At 40.7% G+C, this 25,073-nt stretch overlaps 1 protein-coding gene across 4 annotated transcripts in view; it reads right to left on the reverse strand.

The window, feature by feature from the left end:
* The window catches only part of ccdc142 (coiled-coil domain containing 142), a 153,467-nt gene that overhangs the window by 75,658 nt on the left and 52,736 nt on the right, over positions 1 to 25,073 (reverse strand). For all 4 annotated transcript variants that reach the window (XM_043709442.1, XM_043709267.1, XM_043709356.1 and 1 more), the window contains 2 exons: positions 18,610 to 18,696; positions 14,856 to 15,020 (listed from right to left, as the gene is read on the reverse strand). In XM_043709442.1, coding sequence (XP_043565377.1) covers positions 14,856 to 15,020; positions 18,610 to 18,696 — 252 coding nt within the window. The remainder of the gene's footprint in view (positions 1 to 14,855; positions 15,021 to 18,609; positions 18,697 to 25,073) is intronic.

The raw sequence follows: 25,073 nt of genomic DNA on the forward strand, positions 1-25,073 counted from the left end.
GGCGAAGGATGAGGGGTGATTTGATAGAGGTTTATAAGATGATCAGAGGAATAGATAGAGTAGACAGTCAGAAACTTTTTCCCCGGGTGCCACAGAGTGTTACAAGGGGACATAAATTTACGGTGAAGGGTGGAAGGTATAGGGGAGATGTCAGGGGTGGGTTCTTTACCCAGAGAGTGGTGGGGGCATGGAATGCGCTGCCCGTGGGAGTGGTAGAGTCGGAATCATTGGCGACCTTTAAGAGGCATTTGGATAGGTACATAGATGGGTACTTAATCTAGGTTAGAAGTTCGGCACAACATCGTGGGCCGAAGGGCCTGTTCTGTGCTGTATTGTTCTATGTTCTATGGGTCACTATTGCCCAGCACCCCTGCTTTTAAGTCATTGCTGCTAACTTCTGCATCACTGCAATGACAAAGTTAGATTTGCAAGCATCAGTGACACAGTGCAATTTATCTTTGACGAGCATTTGAAGCATAAGCATGTTCATTCTACATACATTGCAAATGAGAAAGAAATTATTGCAAATGAAATGTAGTTGGAGTTTGCAAATGTATGCTTCATGATTTGCCTCATCCATGTCCTAATGTCCAACAGACAGGGATTTTGCATTCCCATCCAAAGTAACACTAACTTTGCCCACCTTGGGCATTGTCCTGCCCGCTTTTAATGCATTTCACATCATTAGAATGGTAAGTGAACACAGATCACAGTGGGCACCATTCTCACTGAGCTCAGCCTTTGTGGTTTCCATTGCTCTGGTTTTTCAATGCTAACCTATAGGATACCAGCTTCTGTGGTTTGCATTGCTTTTTAGCTCAGAACTCCTCAGTGCTAAATGCAGAAACTCAAAACCAAAGAATGGCTATGGAGCAGACGGAGGCCATTTGGCCCTTCATTTCTGCACCAGCTCTGAGTCTCTTCCATTTACATGTGCGATTCTTGTGACTTTTACTTCAGCTTCAAAATTTTCTGCTTGCAGCCTCCAGCTGCCTCCTCTTTATCATGGATGTGCAATCCCTTTACAAGCCCACTCCATCAGGATAGTCTCAGGAACATTGGCCTGAACTGTCCCTATCCACCACCACACTCCTCTGCCTGGCTGAGCTTGTCCTCACCTTGAACAACTTCTTTTAACTCCTCTCACTTTCTTCAGGTCAGAGGGGTGGCCATGGGTACCTACATGGGCTCCAGTTATGCCTGCCTCAATGTGGGGTACATGGAACATTCCTTGTTCCATTCCTATTCTGGGCCCCACACACAACTCTTTTTTCTAGTATATCAATGACATCATCAGTGCTGTTTTCTCTCTCTCGTCTACGTTTCTCTCTCTTCCAGGTTTGGAAACGTTTATCAATTTCACCTCCAATTTCCACCCCAGTCTCAACTTTATTTGGTCCATCTATGACTCCTCCTTTCCTTGACATCGGTTTTCATTCCTGGGGAGAGGCTGGCTACCAATATCCATTATAATGTCAGGCAGCATCTGAGGAGCAGGAAAATCGACATTTCAAGCAAAAGCCCTTCATCAGGAATCGAGTTTCCTGGTCCTCAGATGCTGCCTGAGCTGTTGTGCTTTTCCAGCACCACGCTAATCCTGACTCTAATCTCCAGCATCTGCAGTCCCCACTTTTGCCTAATATCCATTATAAACTTACTGACTCCCACAGTTACTTTGACTATACATCCTCACACTCTGCTTCCTGTAAAGGCTCTATTCCATTCTCCCAATTTCTCCATCTCTGTCACATCTGTTTCGATGATGCCAACAAAGGGGCTTTCGAAATTTCTAAGGACTCCCCAGCTCTGTAGTTGACAAGACCTTCAGCTGGCTCTGACCTATCTCCCACAATTTGGCCCTCACCTTCTCTTTTCCCTCCCACAACAGCTATTCATCCTCTTAGCCAGATTGTCATCCACTCCTTTGTCTGTTGAGCTGTCTATCTTCACCTATCATTTACTCATTACTGCCTCTCCTCACTCAACCTTTTGCATAAAAACCAACATTTTTCTAGCTATCATCAGTTCTGAGGAAAGGTCACTGGACCCAAAATGTTAATTCTGATTTTTGTCCACAGATGCTGCCAGACCTGCTGAGCTTTTCCAGCAATAAAAACTATTTCTGGTTAACATTGCTCCAGTGGTAGCCTCACCAGTGTCTTAAACTATTTCATCATTAAATCCCTACTTTTGTATTTTATACCTCTGCCAATGAAGAACAGCATTCCACATGCCTTCTTTACAACCTTATCTACTTGTACTGCAATCTTTAGAGACCTGTGCACTTGCAAGCCAAAATCTCTCACTTCATTAACTCTTCTCAGTATATTCCCGATGTGGAAGCGCCTGTGTTGGACTGGGGTGGACAAAGTTAAAAATCACACAACACCAGGTTAAAGTCCAACAGGTTTATCTGGAAGTACAAGCTTTTGGAGCACTGCTCCTTCATCAGGTAGCTAACGGGGCAGGATCAAAGAACACTGAATTTATAGTAAAAGATCAAAGTGTCATGTGTTGTATTGAACAAACATAGATTGCTGTTAATTCCTTAATCACTTAGAATGGGGTTGCAGGTCTCCATTCATTCGTATGTAAATCCCTGAACTACTTTCAAGTCACATTCCCAAGATCACTTAAGGTTTTATACAAAGAAGATGACATCTCAGCTCAGACAATGCATTAAAGGTGAGAGGTTAGAGTCTGTCTGTATCCCAACCTTGAATCAGATTGGCTCTGTTTCCAAAGTAGATATTTATAAAATGACTGCCTACAGATTATGCGCTTATTGAACAAAATCGAATGCATTTGCAAATGCAAATTCGACTTATATTTGGGTGCATGTGAGGGAGATAGAGAGTAAGAGATTGAGTGTGTGTGTGTATGGGAGAGGGTCTGTGTGTGAGAGTGTTTAGTGTCATGGGGTCACCTGTAATGTGACATGAATCCAAGATCCCAGTTGAGGCCATCCTCATGGGTACTGAACTTGGCTATTAGCCTCTGCTCGGCAACTCTACGTCGTTGCGTATCTCGAAGCCCGCCTTGGAGGACGGTCACCCGAAGATCCGAGGCTGAATGTCCTTGACCACTGAAGTGTTCTGTGACTGGTGATTATTGTACAGTGTCCATTCATCCATTGTTGTAGCATCTGCTTGGTCTTGCCAACATACCATGCCTTGAGGTATCCTTACTTGCAGTGTCTGAGACAGATGTTGGCCAAGTCACATGAGTAGCTTCCATGCATGTGGTGGATGGTGTTGTGGTTGATGCGAACAATGGTCTGTTTAAGGTTTGGTGGTTGTTTAAAGCGAGAAGTGGAGAGGTAGGAAAGAACTTGGCGAGGTGCTCATCCTCATTGATAATGTTTTGCAAGCAACGAAGAACATGGTTTGTTTCTCTGCTCCCAGGAAGTACTGGACAACGATGGGTATGCTATAGGTCATATCCTGTGTCTGTCATTACGGTTTCTTGCTGTGGCATGTCGGAACTAGCGATCAATGAGTGGAGCATCATATCCTGGTCTTATAAGGGTGTCTTTCAGCACCTTCAGGTGTCCATCACATTCCTCCTCATCTGAGCAGATCTGTGTATGCGCAGGGCTTGTCCGTAGGGGATGGCTGTTTTGTGTTTAGAGTGGAAGCTAGAGAAGTGCAGCATTGTGAGGTTATCTGTGGATTTGCAGTAGAGCGAGGAAGTGAGGTGCCTGTCCTTGATGGAGATGCATTTGTCCAAGAATAAGAATGATTCTAAAGAATAGTCCATGGTAAGTCTGATAGTGGGATGAAACTTGTTGATGCCATTGTGTCGTTATTTCAGTGACGCTTTGCCATGGATCCAGGAGGAAGAAAATGTCGTCAATATATCAGGTGTACCGTGTTGGTTGGAGGTCCTGTGCAGCAAAGAAGTCTTGTTCGAACTTGAGCATGAAAACGTTGGCTTACTGAGGTGCAACTTTGTCCCCATTGCTGTTCTGTGTGTCTGGATCAAGAACTGGTTGTCAAAAGGTGAAGATGTTGTGGTCAAGGATGAAGGGGATGAATTGTCAGGTGGTACCTGGAGATTGAGTGCTGAGGCTGTTGCAGAGATGCCGTCATTGTGGGGGATGCTGGTGTAGAGTGTCAAAATATCCACTGTGGAATGTTCCTGGTTCCACTGGTCTGTGGGTGCCGAGTTCCTGTAAAAAATCTGTAGAGTCGCAACAGAAGCTGGGAGTCCCCGTACAATGAGTTTCAAGATGCCCTCGACACAGCCAGAGAAGTGTTTTATTCAATAAGCACATAATCTGTTGGCAGTCAGTCCATGTGACATTTTATAAATTCTTACTTTGGAAATAGAACCAGTCTGACTCAAGGTTGGGATACAGACAGACTCTAACTTCACACCTTTAATGCATTGTCTGAGCTGAGATGTCACCTTTTTTGTATAAAACCTTAAGTTACCTCAGGAATGTGACTTGAAAGTAGTTCTGGGATTTACATAATCAAAACCTGCAACCCCATTCTAAGTGATTAAAGACTTAACAGCAATCTAGGTTTGTTCAATACATCGCATCAGTTGTATGACACTGGTCTTTTACTATAAATTCTGCGATCTGTGATCTTGCCCTACTGGTTACCTGACAAAGGAGCAGCGCTCCAAAAACTTGTACTTCCAAATAAATCTGTTGGACTAAAACCTGTGTGATTTTTAACAGCATATTTCAATTTATTGTGTATTTCATTTTACTGTTTGATCTCTCTAAATGCATTACCTCACACATACCAGGATTGAACTCCATCTGCTACTTTCCTTCCCTTTCCACCAACCATCTATATCATTTTGGAGCTTCCAGCTATTATCTGCACTACTCACTACATGGCTAATTTTTGTATTGTCTTCAAATTTCCCAAATGTGCTCCCAACATTCAAACCCAAATCGTTAAAGTATAAAACAAACAGCAGGGATCCCAATGATGAGCCCTGTGGAACATCACTTGAAACAGCTTTCCATTCACAAGGGCAGCCATCAACCATTACCTTTTCTTTCCTGTTACTCAGCCAACTTTGGATCCAATTCGAGACATTCCCATGTATCCCATGGGCTTTTACTTTTTTGATCAGACTGCCATGTGGGACTTTGTCAAATGCCTCAGTAAAATCTATTTGGACAAAATCCACTGCACTACATTCATTGATTCTCCATGTCACTTCCTCAAAGAATTAAACTGAATATGTAAGGAATGACCTTCCCTAAACAAAGCCATGCTGACTATCTCTGATTAGTTCATGCCTTTCTAAGTGACAGTTTATTCAATTTCTCAAGGTTTATTCTAACAATTTACCCATCACCGAAGTAAGACGAAATGGCCTTTAATTTTTTGGCATTTCCTTTGTATCCTTTTTGAACAACAGAACCACATTTGCATTCCTCTAGTCCTCTGGTACCTCACCTGTGTCTAGTGTGTCACCTTACCTGTTTCTAATGAAGATTGCAAAATAATCCTCAGAGCACCTGTTATTTCCTCTCTTTTCAGCTGTAAAAATTTGCCTTCCCCAGTTTAAAAGTTTTACTCATGATCTACCTCTGTGTTTTCCATAGTAATATTAAATCTAACCAAACTGAAGTCACTATCCCCAATATGGCCAACCACTGTCACTTCATCCGCCTATTCATCTCCATTTTCCAAAACTAAATCCAGGATTGGGCATACTCTTGTTCATCTTGTCACATGGTTTTAAACAAAAAGAAAACATGACTTTTTCACCTTAAATGCCTATCATATTGTTTGAAACCCCGCTGTTATTGAAGTAGTTAAATTCTCCCACTACTACTGCCCTCTTATTCCTACTGGTAGAAATTTGTCTACATGTTCTTCTGTCTCCCTCTCACTATTCAGGGGTCTGTATTCTTATTAGTGTGACTGTCCCTTTTTTTACTCCTAAGCTCAACCCATAAAGCCTCATTTGTTAACCTGATTAATATATTATTCCTTCTCACAACTGTAATTGATTCTTTAATCAGCACTGATACCCTCACCTCCTTTTTCATCACCAACATGATCCTGCTTGCAAACGCTATATCCAAGGATACTGGGCTGCCAATTTTGGCCCTCCTTTAACCAGGTTTCTGTTATAGTAAAGGTATCATGCAGCCATTTGTCCATCTGTGCCCTCATTCTATCTAGAAGAAAGTGAGGACTGCAGATGCTGGAAATCAGAGTCAAGATTGCAGCGCTGGAAAAGCACAGCAGGTCAGGCAGCATCTGAGGAGCAGGAGAATCGACGTTCCTGAGGAAGGGCTTATGCCCAAAACGTCAATTCCCCTGCTCCACGGATGCTGCCTGACCTGCTGTGCTTTTCCAGCGCCACACTATTAATCCTTTGTTCATCTGCCTTGTTTTAAAATAGTCCTTGCATTGAAACAGCTCAACCTGTTAACTTTCTTTTCTGGATACATTTTAATCATAATTTCTTTTCTTTTTCCAAGTTGCTGACTACATCACTAAGTAATGTTCTACCTCCAGTTCCCTGATCTGAATCAGATCCATCTAAGCTTCTGCTTTGGTTCCCAATCTCCTGCCACACTAGTTTAAAACCTCACCGACTGAACTAGCAAAAGCCTCCACATGGATAATTGTCCCAGCTCTGTCCAAGTGTAACCCATCAGACTTGTACAGGTCCTACCCTCCCCAGAAATGATTACAATGTCTCAAGAATCTAAACCCCTCTCTGGTACATCATTTCTCCAGTCACACATTCATCTGATCTATCCTCTTATTCTGCTCTTGTTAGCACGTGGCACTGGGAGTAATCCTGAGATGACTATGTCGTTGGTACCTTTATGTACTATGACCATTAGGTGTTCACCCTTCCACTCCAGAATGTCCTGCAGCTGCTCTGTGACATCACTGACCTTGGTACTAGGTTATATCATCCTGGATTCACAGCTACAGAAGTGCTTGGCTGTACCCCTCACTACTAAATTCCCAATCATTGTATCGCTGCCACTCACTTTCCTCCCCTTCTGTGCAGCAAGGCCACCTGTGGTGCCATGAACTTGGCTGATGCTGCTTTGCCCTGAGAGACCATCCCTCCCACCAAGCCGTCTAACTGATAGAAGTATGACCAATGGGGGCTCCTGAACTTCTTTCCTGAGCCTTTTACATTGTGATGGACGCAATGCCTGTGAAGCTGGCTGCTTTATTTTAGATGGTGTCAAGCGTCTTGAGTGTTATTGAAGCTGCACCCATCTAGGCAAGTGGACAATTTTCCATTGTACTCAACTCATGTCTTGTAGATGGTGGACAGACCTTTGGGCCTCAGGAGATGCAGTATTCCTAGCATCTGACCAGCTTTGTAGGCACTATTTATGTAATGAGTACAGTTAAGTTTCTGGTTAATGGTAACCACCAGGATGTTGATAGTGGGAGATTCAGTGATGGCAACACCATTGAAAAATCGATGATGATAGTTAGATTGCCTCTTTTTGGTGATGGTCATTACCTGGCATTTGTGTGGCATAATATGTACATAGATATTAGAGTGCAGGACAGGCCCTTCAGCCCTCGATATTGTGCTGACCTGTGGAACCAATCTGAAGCCCATCTATCCTATACCACTCCATTTTCATCCATATGTTTATCCAATGACCATTTAAATGCCCTTAAAGTTGGTGAGTCTACTACTGTTGCAGGCAGGGTGTTCCATGTCCCTACTACTCTCTGAGTAAAGAAATTACCTCTAACATCTGTCCAAAATCTAGTTTGCCAGTTTTCAGCCTAAACCTGGATTTTGTCTAGGTCTGGTCACATTTGGACGTTGACTGCTTCAGTGTCTGAGGGGTGGTATGAGAAGACTGGAGAACTTGTTCAAAAAACGGTATAAAGGCAAGCTCAGCAAATATATGCCAACCAATTTAACCTAAATGCTGATGATACTTTCAGAAATAGTGATGCAGGACAAAATTAATAGTCACTTGGGCAAACATGGGCTAATTTAAAAAAGCCAGTACAAATTAATTTAGAGCAAATCATGATGAACTAATTTGCCTTTGATTTTTCAATAGTCAGTGTTAAAAAGAGTAATGTTGTTGCTGTTGTGCACATATAACTTTCCGAAAAGTATTTGAAGAAGTACTGTATTACAGACCTTTCAGGAAAGTTAGATCTCACAGAATAAAAGCAATGATAGCAACATGCATTTCAAAGTGGCGGAGTGACCAACAGTAGAATATTGGTGAATGGGCATTTTCCAGATTGGAGGATGTTATTGTGGAATTCTCCAGAAATAGTGTTCTTCCTGTTATCTATATATATCAATAAAACAAAAACAGCATTCACAGTGCTTTGCTTTTATATTAATAACCTAGATCTCAGTGTACAACGAGTAATTCCAAAAATTGCAAAAGATATAAAACTTGGAAGTACTGTGAACCAACAGGAGGATGGTGTAAAATTTCAAAATAATATAGACAGGTTCGTGGCATGGCAGACAAATGTAAATGAGATTTAATAATGAGAAGTGGAAAGTAATTCATTTTGGTATGAAAGCAAGAAGACAATGAAAATAAAAGCAAATACTGTGGATACTGTAGATCAGAAATAAAAACTCAGCAAGTCTGGTAGAGAAAAAAAAGTTAATGCTTTTGATCCAATGACTCTAATGCAGATCTTGTTTTTATTGTTGATGCAAAACAAAAACTGCAATCCGAAAGTGGAAGCAGGAGCAGATTGACCTGAGTGCGTTAATAAATAAATCCTTGAAGGTCAAGCCAGACAGGTTCCGAGAATGCTTAATAAAGAACCTTACAAATGCCTTACAAATGTGGGCATAGAGGGCCAAAACAAAGATGTCATTAAGCCAAGATAAAACATGGGTTCAGCCTCAACTGGAGTATTGCATCCAGTTCTAGGCTTTGGAGAGGGTTCAGAAAAGATTGATGAGAATGGTTCCAATGTTGAGGAACTTCAGTTATTTCAGTAATCCTAACTCTATTGGAGAAAAAGTGAAGAAGTTGGAACTGTTCTCTTTGAAGCAGATAAAGCTGGAGAAGATTTGGTAGAGTATGCCAAATCATGAGTAGATAGGAAGAGACTGTTCCCACTGGTGGAAAGATCAAAAACCAGAAAGCACAGATTTAAGGAGATCAAGAAGCAATGGTGACATAAGGTCAAATCTTTGCATGTAGCATGTGGTTCAGAATGTTAACGGGAGAGGAGAGATGAAGATACGCTCTTATTGCATTGATATTCAACAATTTGATTTATTCCCTTGCTCTTTAAAAATGTCTGCAAGCCTTCAATCTCCTTACTATCGATATCATTTAACTGATATGCACAACACAGCTCACCTTCTCATTCCTCTCTGAGGATGCCGAAGACACACAGTGAAGTCCTTGTCATGAAAGAATTAATATACCATGCTAACACATGTGTGACTGCAGATATTCCATTTATTCTGCCTTGTTAATAAGTCTGCAACTTTCAGTTCCTGATCCCTCAATAAGGACTCATGCAAAGGCCCTGACCTCAATTGATCAAACCTGCTTTGATGTTAATAAGATCATAAGAAATATGAACAAGAGAAGGCTTGTAACCCTTGATTCCTCTACTGATAAGAATCTATCTCAGCCTAAAAATGCTGTCTACAACCCCTGAGCTTTATCGCATCTTAAAACGCAGACTCACGACTCGTGAAACAATTGCTCACCATGAATTCTGACAAACTAGAGTAAAGATCAGGTTTTATGTGAAATTTATATAATTTTATGTATTTTCCTATAATCAAGGAGGGCTGGACCAACTTAAAAATGATTGTAGATCAAAACTACATTTGGAACTGAAAAAGCTAAACCTCGTTGTAATTAAGATGCATACCTCAACAAGAACAGAATCATCTCACTAACTCTGTGGTCTTCACTCAGGTAATTGAGACAAATGCTGGTTTAATAAATGATGACTATCCTACTTAAAATGTTTTACTACACCAACAACTGAATTTAAAAACTAGACTTGCTACTATAAAAATTACATTCCTTTCTTTTCTTAGACTTGTTTAGCACTGTGATTGACTGCTTTCGTGTGACTATGAATTGCATGTAATAAACATAGAAATAGTTTCAACTTTATATCAATTCTGCAGTTTCATATCAGACTAGAAACTGAAACTCAGGCCTTATGAGTTTCTCCGGCATTTTGTGTGTTTTAGATGTTAAATTGTCTCTCAGTGCTCTGTATAACTAAGCTTTGAACTTGACTCTGCACCCTATTTGCGTTGAGGGTAGGGGGAGATGAGGGCTCATTATTTGAGTTATATCTGGACCCTAATAATATCCAAATTATTATCATCTAAATGAAACCTGCTAAAGAGGTTATCTAGAAGGCATTCTGCTTGGGGAGAAACACAGCAGTCTTTCACTTCCATTTAACATCTTTAAGATCTGTCTTTCTCAATCTAAAATTGAGAAGAATCATCTGTGAGTTATGCTGATCTGTGATTCCTCAAAATGGAACCTTTGCAGACTGGCAGCCACCCATGCTCTCTCTCTCCACAAAAAACTAAACTGCAAAGTGACTGTCTCCAGAAATGCAAATTCCACATAGTTTTCACCTCATATATGTACTGTAGTAATTCCATCTGCTGCTCAAGCTCTGAAACCAAAGCTTGAGTCCTTCTAGTGAAGTCACATGTGGCTGTCTATGACTGCAGAAGCACTTTGGAATATTTGCAGCAGATTCAGTTCAGAGTTAATGAGTTGGAGGCCAAAGTGTAGACAGTGCAACACAGAGTTGGGAAATATTACCTGGATGCTTTGCACTAGCAAAGGAGAGCCTTCAAATTTGGTCACTGGTCATGTGACTCCTAGACATTCAAGAGGTCCGAGAGGGCAGATGCACAGGAATCTCAGCCTTTTCAATTGTCCAACAAGTTCAGGACTCTTTCAGTTTAATTGGATGAGATTGGGGGACTGCAGGATGAATGAACTAACTGACCAGAGGACTATGGTATGGGAAACCATTCAAACGTGGGGAGGAAAAGGGAATGCAGTGGTAGTAGATGACAGCATAGAGAGGGGGATTGACACTGTTCTCTGCTGTGAGTCCGTACGGTTGTATTCCTAACCAGGCACCAGGGCTTCGGATATTTGCTCAGGGTTAGAGACGAACCTACACTGGGAGGAGGAAGATCCAGTCTCTCTGGATCTCAGGGAATACTCTCCAGTTTATGTAAAACACACGTAAATTGGCATAGAACAAATAAGCTTAAGGAAATGAAAGTGTAGCTCAAGAAAGCAGAAGTATATAAAATTTGATTGCCGTTTCAGAGACATATCACAGAATGACACATATTGGGATCAGAATATTGAAGCATACAGGCCAATTAGGAAGGACAGGATATGAATGTAAATGTGTTAGAAGCAGCAGAGACAAGCTTTACCAGGCTAACAATTACCTTATGAGGAAAGCTTGGACATTTTAAGCTTGTATCCACTGCAGTTTAGAAGAATAAAAGATGACAATTGAAACATATGAGAGTCTTGACAGCGTTAACGTGAAGACTATGTTTCCTCATGTGGGGAGTATCTAAAATATGAATGATTTTTGCTGTGAATATGAATGATTTTAATGTCACTCGTATTTCAGTGAGAGAAACAGTGAAGTACAGTGAAAGGTTTGTTGCGTGTTCCGGTGCCATTTTGAATAGTTTAAGAACATGAAAAAAAAAGAGAATTCATCAGTCCTGAGCCAGCTCATCACCAATGATGCCCGTACCGCCATCCCTCGTTCACCGCCTCACTGCCATCTACACTGGACCCAGCCAACGGTGAAGTCACCAATCTTCAGGTGCTATCTTTCACCACAGGGCCGATTCTTCTCCACCATCACCTCACCACAGCCTGCATTGACCCACCAACATCAGAGTCGTATCTCTCGCCGCTGGGCCCACCTCGTCCATGTTGCCGTTATGCCCTTCCACCGCCGTCACGCCAGACCCAACCAACAAGAAAGTCACCCATCCTCAGGTGCCACTGCTGAGTCTACCTTGCCAACATTGCTTCCAGCGATGTATCAGCTTCTGATTCCAATACCAGGTCCTGTGTTCATCCAAGAAAAATAAGAGCTCACTCAAGTCCATGCTGAGCTCACTCACTGCTGCCATGAAGTCCATGCTGGGATCAGAGCTCAGAACAAAAGGTAAGCAAGGAAAAGAGAATTTAAAAAAAACAAGAAGAGAGAAAAATAGAAAAGAAAGAAATGAAAAGCAGTCAGAGCCAATGAGCCCCAGCTCAGGAGCCCAACCCTGCCATCATCTTGATGATGTCACTGTTAAGGATCACTGTTTAAATAGGGGTTACTGTTTAAAAGTAAGCAGTCTCCTATTTAAGAAAGAAATGAGGCAAAAGTTCTTCTCTGAGAGTTGAAAATTTGCAAGTCCCTTGCTCCAAAGGCAGTCGAGACAGAGTCTTTGAATATTTTTAAAAGTCAGATTCTTAGTAAGCAAGGGCAGTTGGAAAGTAGAGTTGATATTACAATCATAATCTTATTGAATGGCACAATAAGCTTGAGGGACAAGTGACCTACTTCTATTTTTGTATGTCTGGCAGCATCTATGGAAAGAAAACAGAGTGAATGTTTTGAGTCCAGTGACCCTTCCTCAGAGTTCTGAAGAAGAGCCACTTAACTTAAAATGTTAATTCTGCTTTCTCTCCATAGAGGTTATCACACTTGCCGGGTTCCTCCAGCAATTTCTGTTTTTGTTCAGATCTTCAGCATCCACGGTATTTGTTTTATCTATTTTTGTATGTTAGCAAGACAAAGAACTGGAATACCTGTACTTTCTCTATTTGTTAGGGAGATCTAAATTTACCAGAAACAAACACAGGACTTGCGCTTGATCCAGAAAAAAAATCTCACAAATACTCACCAAGCTTCCTTCCTTTCTGCTGGTTTCATGCTGATATTAATTCAGCTGTGTTTTGTTAATCTTCGTCTTAATGCTTAGGCTTCCTTGCCTCCAGACTTTTCAATTTAAACATTTTAAGTTTTCAAATGAATTTTTTTAGATTTCCTTCTAAATAGGTTAATTTAAATGAATACCTGTAAACATACTCACCCCTGCCCCTCCTTGAAGTGTGATATCATCTATGATTATATGCCAGCTGCGCCATTCATTTCTCTCTGTCACTGTTCTGCTGCAATTCCAATTAAATCCTTGGAGTTCCTATTTCAGAATTCTTTGTTCTCCCAATTCTCCACAGCTATTCTGCCATCCTTTTACTTTAATCCTTGGGATAGGTGCTATGGTCCTCCTGCTTGTTCTCCCACCTTTCTCATGCTTCTGTTTAAATAACTGCTCACTGCTATAGAATTTGAATATTGCTAAAAAGTGTTACCAAAGTTCCTTGCTCCAAAGCTTTTCATCTTGAGCTCAAGACAATAACAAATATTACCCAACACTAACTTTTACTCACAGGAGAAAGAACATCAGATATAGAAGCAGAATTAGGCCATTCGGCCAATCAATTCTGCTCCACCATTCTCATGCCTTCATCCTGTAACTCTTGGTCCCCTTACCAATCAAAAAACTGTATCTTAAATACGCTCAATTGATCTCCACAGCACTCTGTGGCAATGAGTTCCACAGATTAACCACCCTCAGGCTGAAGAAGTTCCTCCTCTTCTCAGTTCTAAAGTCTTCCCTTTACTCTGAGGCTGTGACCTTGTGTTTTAGTCTTTCCTGTCAATGGAAACATCTTCTTCACATCCACTGTATTAATGTTTCTCAGTGTTCTGTAAGCTTCAACCAAATTCCCCTCACCCTTCTACACTCAAGAGTGCAGAAATAGCAGTTTATTGTTTTGCAAGTGGATTCCAAATGGTTGAGGTATAGCCATGGAGAAAGAACTGGGAGTTCCAAGGGTCCTCATAATTCCAGGATGAATAAAAAATGCCCATCTCCTTTTGTTTGCAAAGAATAATTCCCCTGTATATGAATGCGGTTTTGTTCTACTTTATATGTGAACTACTTTATAGGTTTTACTGTAAATTAAAATCAACAAATTAACACTGCTAGTTTACAGTGTCAATATATGTAATATTTTCCACAAAAAGGATGTTACATCACTCTAAAAATATTTTCTGCCCATCACCCTGCTAATTGACACCTGGTACCTAGGCTATATATTACAATGAATCAAAGAACATGTTCCTCCAGCTCTTACTAGCAATCAGCCTCCACTTGCAAACCTCAGAATGAAAATGCATAGTGACCGGTGTGATTCTGCAACTGGGCAGCACTCTTTGAGCAATCCTAAGGACTCTAATAGCTTACACTAGTATCTAAATTAAGATCCTCAGTTGAGCTTGCAGTGCGCTTGCCAATAAAGGACAATGTACCAACCAATTAGCATTCCTAATCCCATATGGCAAAAATTGTTCTGGCCAGCAATGCAAGATAAAAATGTAGTGAAGCATTTTATATCCTTGGGGCTGCTGACATGATTCAACTTGCTCACTTCTTACTCCAGTATAACAGTATTAACTTGCAACATTCACCTTCCTAACATACATCCTATAAAATAGGCAGAATGCTACACTTTCATTTTCACTGCTTGGGAAGTAATCCGATGGAGGAAATTCTGTCTGACTTTCACTCCAATTAACAAAATCTGGCAGAATCGACAATCAGTGATTCAATCAATGATTAGGTGAATAAATTAACCCAGACAATTGTAGCATAATATTTTCTGACTGAAAAATATTACAGACTTAAAAGCTTTATAACACATATCAGAAATCATATTTCTACCAACAATATATAATTTCACAAACAAAGTTCTAAGAGATATGGACTTATTAATTCAATAATTATTTGCTCACTGTCATTTTGAGCTTGCTCGATGTTCAACCAGGTCAGTATCTCACAGAGAGGGTGAAAAAGCTCCAGGAATAGTCCAGTTGTCCTGCTTCTGACTGTATCTCCCTTCCTCTCAGGATCAGGAAAGCATTTATCTTTCAATGCTGATCCCAAAGCACTGCAGAAAACTAAAGTAAGCACAAAGGAAAATGTAATTTTTGTCAATTTGTTTTCACTGATAAACTTTTAGCTTTGAGGTTTCATTGCATGCAAATTATACTGACAGGATATTCACATATTGCATTGAAAAGATTGCATCAAATAATTTTAAAATGATCAGAACATTTTTTATTATAAATTCACAGGATGTGGCCATCACTGACTGGGCTAGCAATAATTATATCACTAATTGACCTTGACCTAAGCGGGCTGCTAGACCATTCAGATAGCAATTAAAAAGACATGGCTGCTGCTTCTAAAAGTTGTTTTCATCATATGTACAGTACACCTGTTTCCAATTAGGCCTCTATATTTTGATCTTTTTTACACAGCTTTTCTCCTAATTTAATTCTATACCCCCAACAACCATCTGCATTTTTCATCTCTTTCTCCACTATAGCAATTGTATAAAATATTCAAACTACTTGAAGCTGTATATGTTGATAGATATAATCTTCCAATTATGGAATACTACCAGAATATGAAATATATAAATGTGAGATTATCCACTTTTGTGGCAAAAACAGGGGGGCAGAATATTACCTTAATGATGGCAGTTTAACAAAATATCAGATGTAACAAGTGCTGGATGTCATGGTGGAACAGTCGCTGAAGGTTGGTATGCAGGTGTAGCAGATGGTGAGGAAAGCTGGCCTTGATATATATAACAGGATTTGAGTATAGGAGTAGGGATGTCTTGCTGCAGTTATACAGGGCCTTGGTGAGGCCACATTGTGAGTATTATGTATAGTTTTGATGTCCTAGTCGGAGGAAAGACATTTCGTCACTTAGTGGTGAGCTTGTTGAACTCATTGTCACAGGAAGTAGTTCATGCCAAAATATTGAATGTATTCAAGAGGTGGCTAGATATAGCATAGGATGTTGCTAGGATGTTGTCTGGTATGGAGGAAAGATCTTATGAGGAAAGGCTGAGGGACTTGAGGCTGTTTTCATTAGAGAGAAGAAGGTTGAGAGGCGACTTAATTGAGGCATATAAGATAATCAGAGGGTAAGATAGGGTGGACAGTGAGAGCTTTTGCTCTCAGATAGTGATGGCTAGCAAAAGATGACAAAGCTTAAAATTGAGGAGTGATTGATATAAGACAGATGTCAGAGGTAGTTTCTTTACTCAGAGAGTAGTCGGGGAGTGGAACGCCCTGCCTGCAATAGTAGTAGACTGGATGTAAGTTTGCCCTGCCTGCAATAGTAGTAGACTGGATGTAAGTTTGCTCGCTGAGCTTGAAGGTTCATTTCCAAACGTTTTGTCACCCTACTAGGTAACATCTTCAGTGGGCCTCAGGTGAAGCACTACTGAAAATTCCTGCTTTCTATTTATATATTTGGGTTTCTTTGAGTTGATGTCATTTCCTGTAGTGATGTTATTTCCTGTGGTGAAGTTACTTCCTGTTCCTGTTCTCAGGACACCAACTAGCCACAAAAAGACATGACCCTCTCTCACTAGTATCCATAGGTACGGATGAGGACGGATACTACCTTGACCGGGATAAGCATCCATCCTAGGACAAGCCAAACAAAGACACGCACGAGAATTCCTAGAAGCATGGCACGCCAACCGGAACTCTATTAACAAATCCATCGAGTTAGACCCCATCTACCATCCCCTGAGAAAAGGAACAGGATGTGACTTCACCACAGGAAATAACATCACCTCAGGAAATGACATCACCAACCCAAAGAAACCCAAACCTATAAATAAAAAGCAAGAATTTTCAACAATGCTTCACCTGAGGTTCACTGAAGATGTTACCTAGTAGGGTGATGAAACATCTGGAAATGAACCTTCAAGCTCAGCAAGCAAACCTACATCCAAAACCTCAACCTGAACTACAAATCTTCTCAAAACACGCTAAGTAGTAGACTCGCCAACTTTAAGAGTGTTTAAATGGTCACTGGATGAATATATGGATGAAAATGGAATAGTGTACATTAGTTGGGCTTCAGATTAGTTTCACAGGTTGGTGCAACATCGAGGGTCGAAGGGCCTGAACTGCACTGTAATGTTCTATACCACTTGGGAGGGAATGGAATCAAAGGTTAAAAGAGAAAGCAGGATTAGGCTACTGACTTGGACAATCAGCCATGATTGTAATGAATGGCGGAGCAGGCTCAAAGGGCTGAATGGCCTCCTCCTGCTCCTATGTATCTATGTTTCTATTCTTGCTATTGACAGGGTCTAGTGAAGGTTCACCAGACTGATTGCTGAGTTAGCAGGACTGACTATATAGAAAGACTGGATTTGGAATTTAGAAGAATTAAAGATGGAATCTCAAAGAAACATATAAACTCCTGATGGAACTGGACAGGCTAGGTGCAGGAAGAATGTTCCCAATGTTCAGGAAGTGCAGAACTAGGGGTCACAGTCTAAGAATAAGGGGTAAGCCATTCAAGATTGAGGATGAGGAAGAATTTCTTCACTCAGAGAATTGTGAACTTATGGGATTGTCTACCACAGAAAGTTGGGGCCAGTTCATTAGATGTATTCAAGAGGGAGGTGGACGTAGCTCTTGCAGCTAAAGGGATCAATGGGTATGGACAGAAAGCAGGAGTGAGATACTGAAACGGCTTGATCAGCCATGATTATAATGAGTGGTGATGCAGGGTCAGGGGCTTGAATGGCCTACTCCTGCATCCATTTCCTATGTTTCTGTAATATGTGCAAAGCTTTTATTTACATAGTTACATGTAAATTGACAATATTCATAATGTATTTTATTTCCTTATTAGTGAAAGTGTTGCATTCTATTAAATATGCAATAAAGCCCAATGTTTGACTCCTGATTATTTAAGTTATATAATCTTAGCATAGACAACAGTGGTAATGCTACAATTGACTCATTGCGTGCAGATAAGAGAAAGGAAAAACAAATCAATTAGGACTCTTGTACTGTCCTCTGCCCATGGCCTTACATGTGTCATGTGAAAACAGGATAAGGCTAACAACCAAAAGGCCATCCAATGTTTATCAACAAACTCACCTATGTAAAACAGCCTGCTGGGTGAGATAAACGGTTTTTGACACCCAAGGAACGATATCTTAACTTGACTCAGTGTCTTTGTGAGACTGAGCAAAGGATGAGCAAGAACAAAGGCTGGAGAAAAATAACTAACTGCACCATAACCTTACTCGACTCACTATTAGAAACAATAGGCATCGCCAATCTAACTACAGAAAAGAATGAAAAAAATCAATTAGGCAATAAATGCTTTAATTTTCCATCAAGTTTTCTATTGTTCGGACCTAAGTACAAAAGCAAAAAAGAAATGCTCAAAGAAGAGTTTGAGATACCAAAAGCCTGTTCTTCTTGGTGTTAAAACAAGTCAAAATGTTGGCCTCCCTGCCCTGTTTTGTGAAATTTATCAGGCTAAGATTCACATAAAGATTGTTACTTTGGTAAAAATAACTAGTCTTTAAACTGTAGAACCAACACAATTTTCGCAGATTTACTAAACTGCCATCATTCCAAAGAAGCTGCTGTTGAACTGCTGCCCTCTGCTGATACATGGTTAGTAGAAGTTTTGTCCTTTTTATTTTGATACCTTGATCCCAATGAATGAGGGCAATCCGTGACAACATGTGGAGGCAAAGTTCCTGTACAAATGGCTCAGAATCCCTTGGCAGTAACCCTGAAAAGAAATCAAACATTTTTAAGTTTAAAAATAGGGAATAAAATCTTAAAATAAAATTGAAAAATCCAGGGGCAAGAGTAACCATATGGCTCTTCAAGCCAGCAGTGACATTTAATATGATCACAGTTAATCTTCTGCTACAAACTCTGCCTTCTAGCAGCAGCATTATATCCTCAAATGCCCTTTTTTTCAAAAATATGTCATTCTCTGCTCAGATTATCCTTAACCACGAGTATATTCGGTATTAAGAAATCTTTCCTTATCTCGGCACTAAATGGTCTAAACACTTATTCTCAGACTGTAATTCCTAAATTCTAGACTCCCCACTCAGGGAAAGCATGCTCTCAGCATCCCCAAAAAGATTTTTTACGTTTTAACAAAATTACTTCTTTAAACTCCAGAGAATATATGCCCAGTCTACCCAATCTTTGATCGCCAGTGAAGCCCCTCATTAAAGGAGCCAATATAGCAAATTTACAATGCATTTCTCTCAGACAGCATACCCTTCCTTAGATATCAAGGTATATATTTTGGGCTACACAGTACATTAGATGTCATCTCAAAAACATTATTAAACTGTGATAAAGACCTCTTTACTCATACACTAATGCTTATGTTATAATGGTCAAGGCCTCATTCATTTTCCTAATTGCCTGCTGAACCTGCTTGTCAACCTTTCACTACACCTATACAAGCATACCGAGGTCACTTCCTATAACATTTCCAGGTCTCTCATCTTGTAAGAAATTTTCTGCTTTTCTATTTTCCTATTAAGTTCTGTAACATCAAACTTCTTGTTGAAATTTGTCTCTCAACTTCTTGTCCAATCATTTTTTACCAGAGTCCCAAGTAATGTTTCAAGACATGGGTTCAAATTGCACCATGGTAGCTAGTGGAATCTGTACTCAATTAATAAAAAAAACTCCAGAATTATAAATTGTTCTTAGTAATAGTGACCATGACAACTATCATAGGTCATTGCAAAAAAAATCTTCTGTCTGTACTTGATCTGATTTGCTTATGACTGCAGACCACATTAAATAGTTGACTCCTAACTGCCCCCTGAAACAGCCCAATAAGCCATTCATCTCAGGGGCAAAGAGGAACATGCAACAAATCCTGGCCTTATCAGCAATGCTCACAACCCATGAAAAGAATACATAAATTGTCCACGGGAATTACTCCTAAATTAACTGCAAACACTGTATTTGATTTTCCTGGAGGGAACTGTGTGCCATCAGTGTGCCGGTCTTCATTTACAGAAATCTACTGAGTGTTTCAGATCCTTGTTCTTTTAAAAACATGTTTGAAGAATGACAGCATCACTGGCTAAGCTGCATCTATAGCCCATCCCTAATTGCCCTGGACGTGCTGGTGAGTTGCCCAGATCTGAGCTCCTTGGGTAGGGACAGCCACAATGACATTAGGAAGACACAGCGACAATGAAGGAATGGCAAATGAATCTAGTGTGTGACAGGGAGGGGAACTGGGAGGTGTGCCCATGCATGTGCTGCACTTATTCTTCTCAATAGTAGAGGTCAGAGCTTTGGAAAGTGCTGTTGAAGCAGCATTGAGTTACTGCAGTGCATCCAGTAGATGGTACACACTACACCACTGTGTCTTGATGGTGAAGGGAGTGAATTTTTCAAGTGATGAAATGCTAATCAACAATTATGATATAGCTACAAAACTCTATAAAAATGCAAATCAATTCAAGGCAGTTCCCTGAAGTTCAGTGTTTGTTCAAATTAAAGAACTACAGACTGAATGCCAGAAAGTACCAGTCCAACCTTTGTCAAGACCATAGTTTGCACTTTATTCAAAAGCATTAAAACACATTAACTGAATTTACACCACCAATAATTAGAACTCTTCCAGTTTTTGGAAAGCAAGACTTGAAAGAGAATGACCCAAACGCGTTATAGTTAATGAAGTATTTTTCAAGTATCATCACCACTGTACTAAAATACAGTAGCCAATTTGTGACTAGCAAGTTCCACAAAAATCAATGACCAAATAATCCTCTTTTAGTGATGTTGGTTGGTCGAAACATATTGACCACGGCATTAAGTGAGATCCCTTTTCCTTCTTCAAACTGTACACAAGATATTTTACATCCAAAGAACAAACAGCAATACAGCTCAGGAACAGGCCCTTCCGCTCTCCAAGACTGACCAACACATTTTACCCTTACATGCTAAAGTTGTCTTCACTTCATATTCAAGTATTTGTCCAGATGCTTCTTGAATGCTGCTATTGTGTCTGCTTCCACCAACTCCTCTGGTAACACTTTCCAGGCACTCACCATCCTTCATGTGAAAACGTCGCCTTGCATATCTCTTTTAAACATTCCCCCTCCAGCATTTACTGACGTCCCTAATTGCCTTTGAGAAGGTGGTGGTGAGCTGTAGTCTTGAACCGCTGCAGTCTATCTACAATGGGTTGAACTATAATATCATTAGGGAGGGAATCCCATGATTTTGACCCAGCAACAGTGAAGGAATGGTAATATATTTCCAAGTCAGGCTAGTTGAGTGGCTTGGAGTGGTCATGTTCCCATCTATCTGCTGCCCTTGTCCTTCTGGATGGTAGTGGTCGTGGGTTTGGAAGGTGTTGTCTGAGGATATTTGGTGAATTTCTGCAGTGCATCTTCTGCAGATAGAACAGACTGCTGCCACTGAGTGCCAGTGTTGGAGGGAGTGGATGCTTGTTGATGTAGTGCCAGTCAAGCAGGCTGTTTTGTCTTGGATGGTGTCAAGCTTCTTGACTGTTATTAGAGCTGCACCCATTCAGGCAAGTGGAGAATATTCCTACACAATCCTGATTTGCACCTTGTAACAGATGGACAGGCTTTAGGGAGTCAGGAGGTGAGTTACTTGCCACAGTATTCTCAGGCTCTGACCTGCTCTTGCAGCCACTGTGTTTATGTGGTGAATCCAGTTGAGCTTCTGGTGAATGGTGACTCCCCAGGATGTTGATAACGGTTGATGCAGTGATGGTCACAACATTGAATGTCAAGGGGCAGTGGTTAGATTGTCTCTTAATGGTGATGGTCATAGACTGGCATTTGGGTGACACGAATGTTATTTGCCACCTGTCAGCCCAAGCCTGGACATTGTCCAGATCTTGTTGCATTTGAACAGACTGCTTCAGTACCTGAGGAGTCGCGAATGGTACTGAACACTGTGCAGTGAACATCCCCAACTCTGACTTTATGAAGGAGGGAAGGTCTTTGATGAAGCAGCTGAAGATGGTTGATCCTAGAACACTATCCTGAGAAATGCCTGCAGAGATACCCTGGACCCGAGATGATTGACCTCCAACATCCATAATGACCTTCCTATGTGCCAGGTATGACTCCAACCAACAGAGTTTTCACCGATACCAGTTTTGTTAGGGTTCCTTAATGCCACATTCTGTCGAATGCAGCCTTGATGTCACCGACTGTCACACTATCTCCCCTCTGGGATTCAGCCCCTTTGTCCATGTTTGAACCAAGGCTGTAATGAGCTTGGAGCTGAGTGGCCCTGGTAGAACTCAAGCTGGGCGTCACTGGACATCTGAACATCTCTGAACAGAGTGATTAGAAAATAGGGTTACTTCTTTTTACAACATGTAGACAATTTTCTAGAATGGGTCATGAACCTACAACTTTCTGTCTCACTGACCCAATGAAATCTATAATTTAAATTACAAATTAAAGTTACCCTTGGGCTTTGCATTTGTTGCATTCAAATAGAAAACACTGCACCCTTTTTCTCCTCCCACCAGCTCTTCTCACTTATTCATATCTCCATATTTACCTAGCCCTTACATCTCTTTCTTTGGGCTCCATCTTTGCCTATCTGCTCTCCCCTCCCCCCACAGACTTCGGCAGCAGCATTAATACCACTTTTACCTAGGTGCAGTTTTGATGAACAGTCACCAGACTCGGAACAGTAACTGAGATATTTTTCTCCCAAAGATGTTGCTCGACATGCTGACCTTCTCAGAAATTTTGCTATCTTATGCCAGTTAGCTGATTACTTACAACCCCCAAAGGGTTATCTACATCCTACCTACAGGCTCGTGTGGGCTGTTAAAGTCTTAGTGCTGCTGAAAACAAGAATTTAGTGACTCCTAGTGGAAAGTAGGGGAAAATACACCAAAGAAAACCAAATTAGGCTTGCAGGCAAAGGCTCATTTCTCGCTCATATAACGATACGTTTACAGAATAATATCACAGAAGAAACTGTTGCCTTTAGGAAAAATTTACCAGAAAATGTTAAAAATAACAAAAAGAACAGGAAAAAAAATCAAGGCAATTAAATAATCTATAACTCCAAAATGTCAAAGCTTTTACTACATAATTAACCAGCATCTGCAATGCAGGTGGCATTACAACTTCCATATTTCCTGCTCATTTGAATGGTTGCTGTCTTAAACAATTGCTAACCAGAGTGTTCAGTGGCTGCACACATCTGCAAGAAGGCCAAAATCATAATAGCATGATGATTCTGACGCAATGAAGATGCTAGTCATCAAGCCCCACTACCCCATTAGCTGTCCTCAAGGTGTAGAGGCCAACTGACTCACCAAGATGGTGAAATTATTTCATTTTTATCATCATCTGGGACAAAATGAATGACTCCCACTATGCTTCATCAATAAACACAGAAGGTGTTTATTACAATCAAACTTAGTCTTTTAGCACCAAAATGGCTTTTTAACTATACCTTCTTAATTATAACTTCTTTCAAATCAAATGCACACACGCACATCCAAACACAGATAGAACTAAATGGGACATACAACTCTGCAGTCTTTTTAGGTGAAATAAAAAAAGGCAAAAAGAGAAAATTTTGTATATCAAAAATCCAAACCACAAGAGTGGAACAAGGTGACATTCTCACTGTTCACACAGTTTCCGTTGACAAGATCACAATATTGTCAGTCGCAGGGTGATGGAAATTAGTTTGGTTTAGTTTTGTCAGTCAGCCAGTCAGTTATACCCAGATCTTTTATTGAGTTAGCACTTCAATTTTCAAAGTTGTTGAGCATTATCTTTTGCTAAGAGAGAGAGAGAGAGAGACAGAGAGCGTGAGCGGAAGAGAGAAATGGAAAACATCTCCGCAAATGTAAGAGTTTTCTAATTTTTCTGAGAGAGAAAGAGACACCTATGTTTGCTGCAGACCTCTTGGAGATCTCATTTCAACTTTACCACACCCCAGACTGTGGCAAAGCAGAAACTCAGGCCATAATCTGCCAACGCTCCTTTCATCAATTCATACCATCTTTCGCTAAACAACTCTGCTTTTCCAAAGGTCACTTGACCTTTTTTAACAATAACAGTTCCACTTTTCACTTCAGAGCAAAAAGCATCACATGGTAAATTCTTTGTACCCAGATATTGTCCAAAACCTTATTTTTCCACTTTTTATTCCAAACAATATTTGTAGCTCTTACATTTAACACCTCTTAAAGCTAGACTGCAATACTTAAAATGTGCTTGCATCTCTTAAACAGACGATTCAGATCAGGTGTTGGCAGTCATGATGGACATGAAGATAAACTGACAAATAATCAAGAATGATACAACATGGGGGAACACCAGATCCTAGGCTGCTGGGTATGTACTGAAGGTTTTGGTCGAGGATGGAGGGCTGGGGGGTCAAATAGATTCTTTACCTGTATAGTGCAGCCCTGAGAGACTGTAAACAAATGTTATAATTTAACTCAAACACCATGGGCTACTGGGTAAAAGGCAAGGGATTGAACTAGCTAAGTTTATCTTTGTCAGAGCCGGTATGGATATAACAGGCTAAAAATAGCCTCTTTCTGCAGGTTAATTATTCTATGATTTTATGGTATCCTACCAGGTGTACCAATAACAAATGGGTTTAAGGCTGCCACTTTCAAATCTAAAAAAGTGCTCAGTCTATCTCAAGTTACCCTAGAAGGGTAAGGTCTCAAATATCTGAGTAACAAGTAAGGCTGCAATTCACACTGTTCATATGCAGTTGCAAGATGAGCAGTATTTTTCACCAACAGGATGCTACAATCAAGCCAAAAAGACATTCACCTACCCCTCAAATGAGAAATATGGTATATGAAATCCAGTGCTGAAAATGTGTTGCTGGAAAAGCGCAGCAGGTCAGGCAGCATCCAAGGAACAGGAGAATCGACGTTTCGGGCATAAGCCCTTCTTCAGGAGAGCAAAGTGTGTCCAGCAGGTTAGGATAAAAGGTAGGGAGGAGGGACTTGGGGGAGGGGTGTTGGAAATGCGATAGGTGGAAGGAGGTCAAGGTGAGCGTGATAGGCCAGAGTGGGGTGGGGGTGGAGAGGTCAGGAAGAAGATTGCAGGTTAGGAAGGCGGTGCTGAGTTCGAGGGATTT

Source organism: Chiloscyllium plagiosum, chromosome 1 (genome assembly GCF_004010195.1).
Source record: "Chiloscyllium plagiosum isolate BGI_BamShark_2017 chromosome 1, ASM401019v2, whole genome shotgun sequence".
NCBI classification, from domain to species: Eukaryota; Metazoa; Chordata; class Chondrichthyes; order Orectolobiformes; family Hemiscylliidae; genus Chiloscyllium; species Chiloscyllium plagiosum.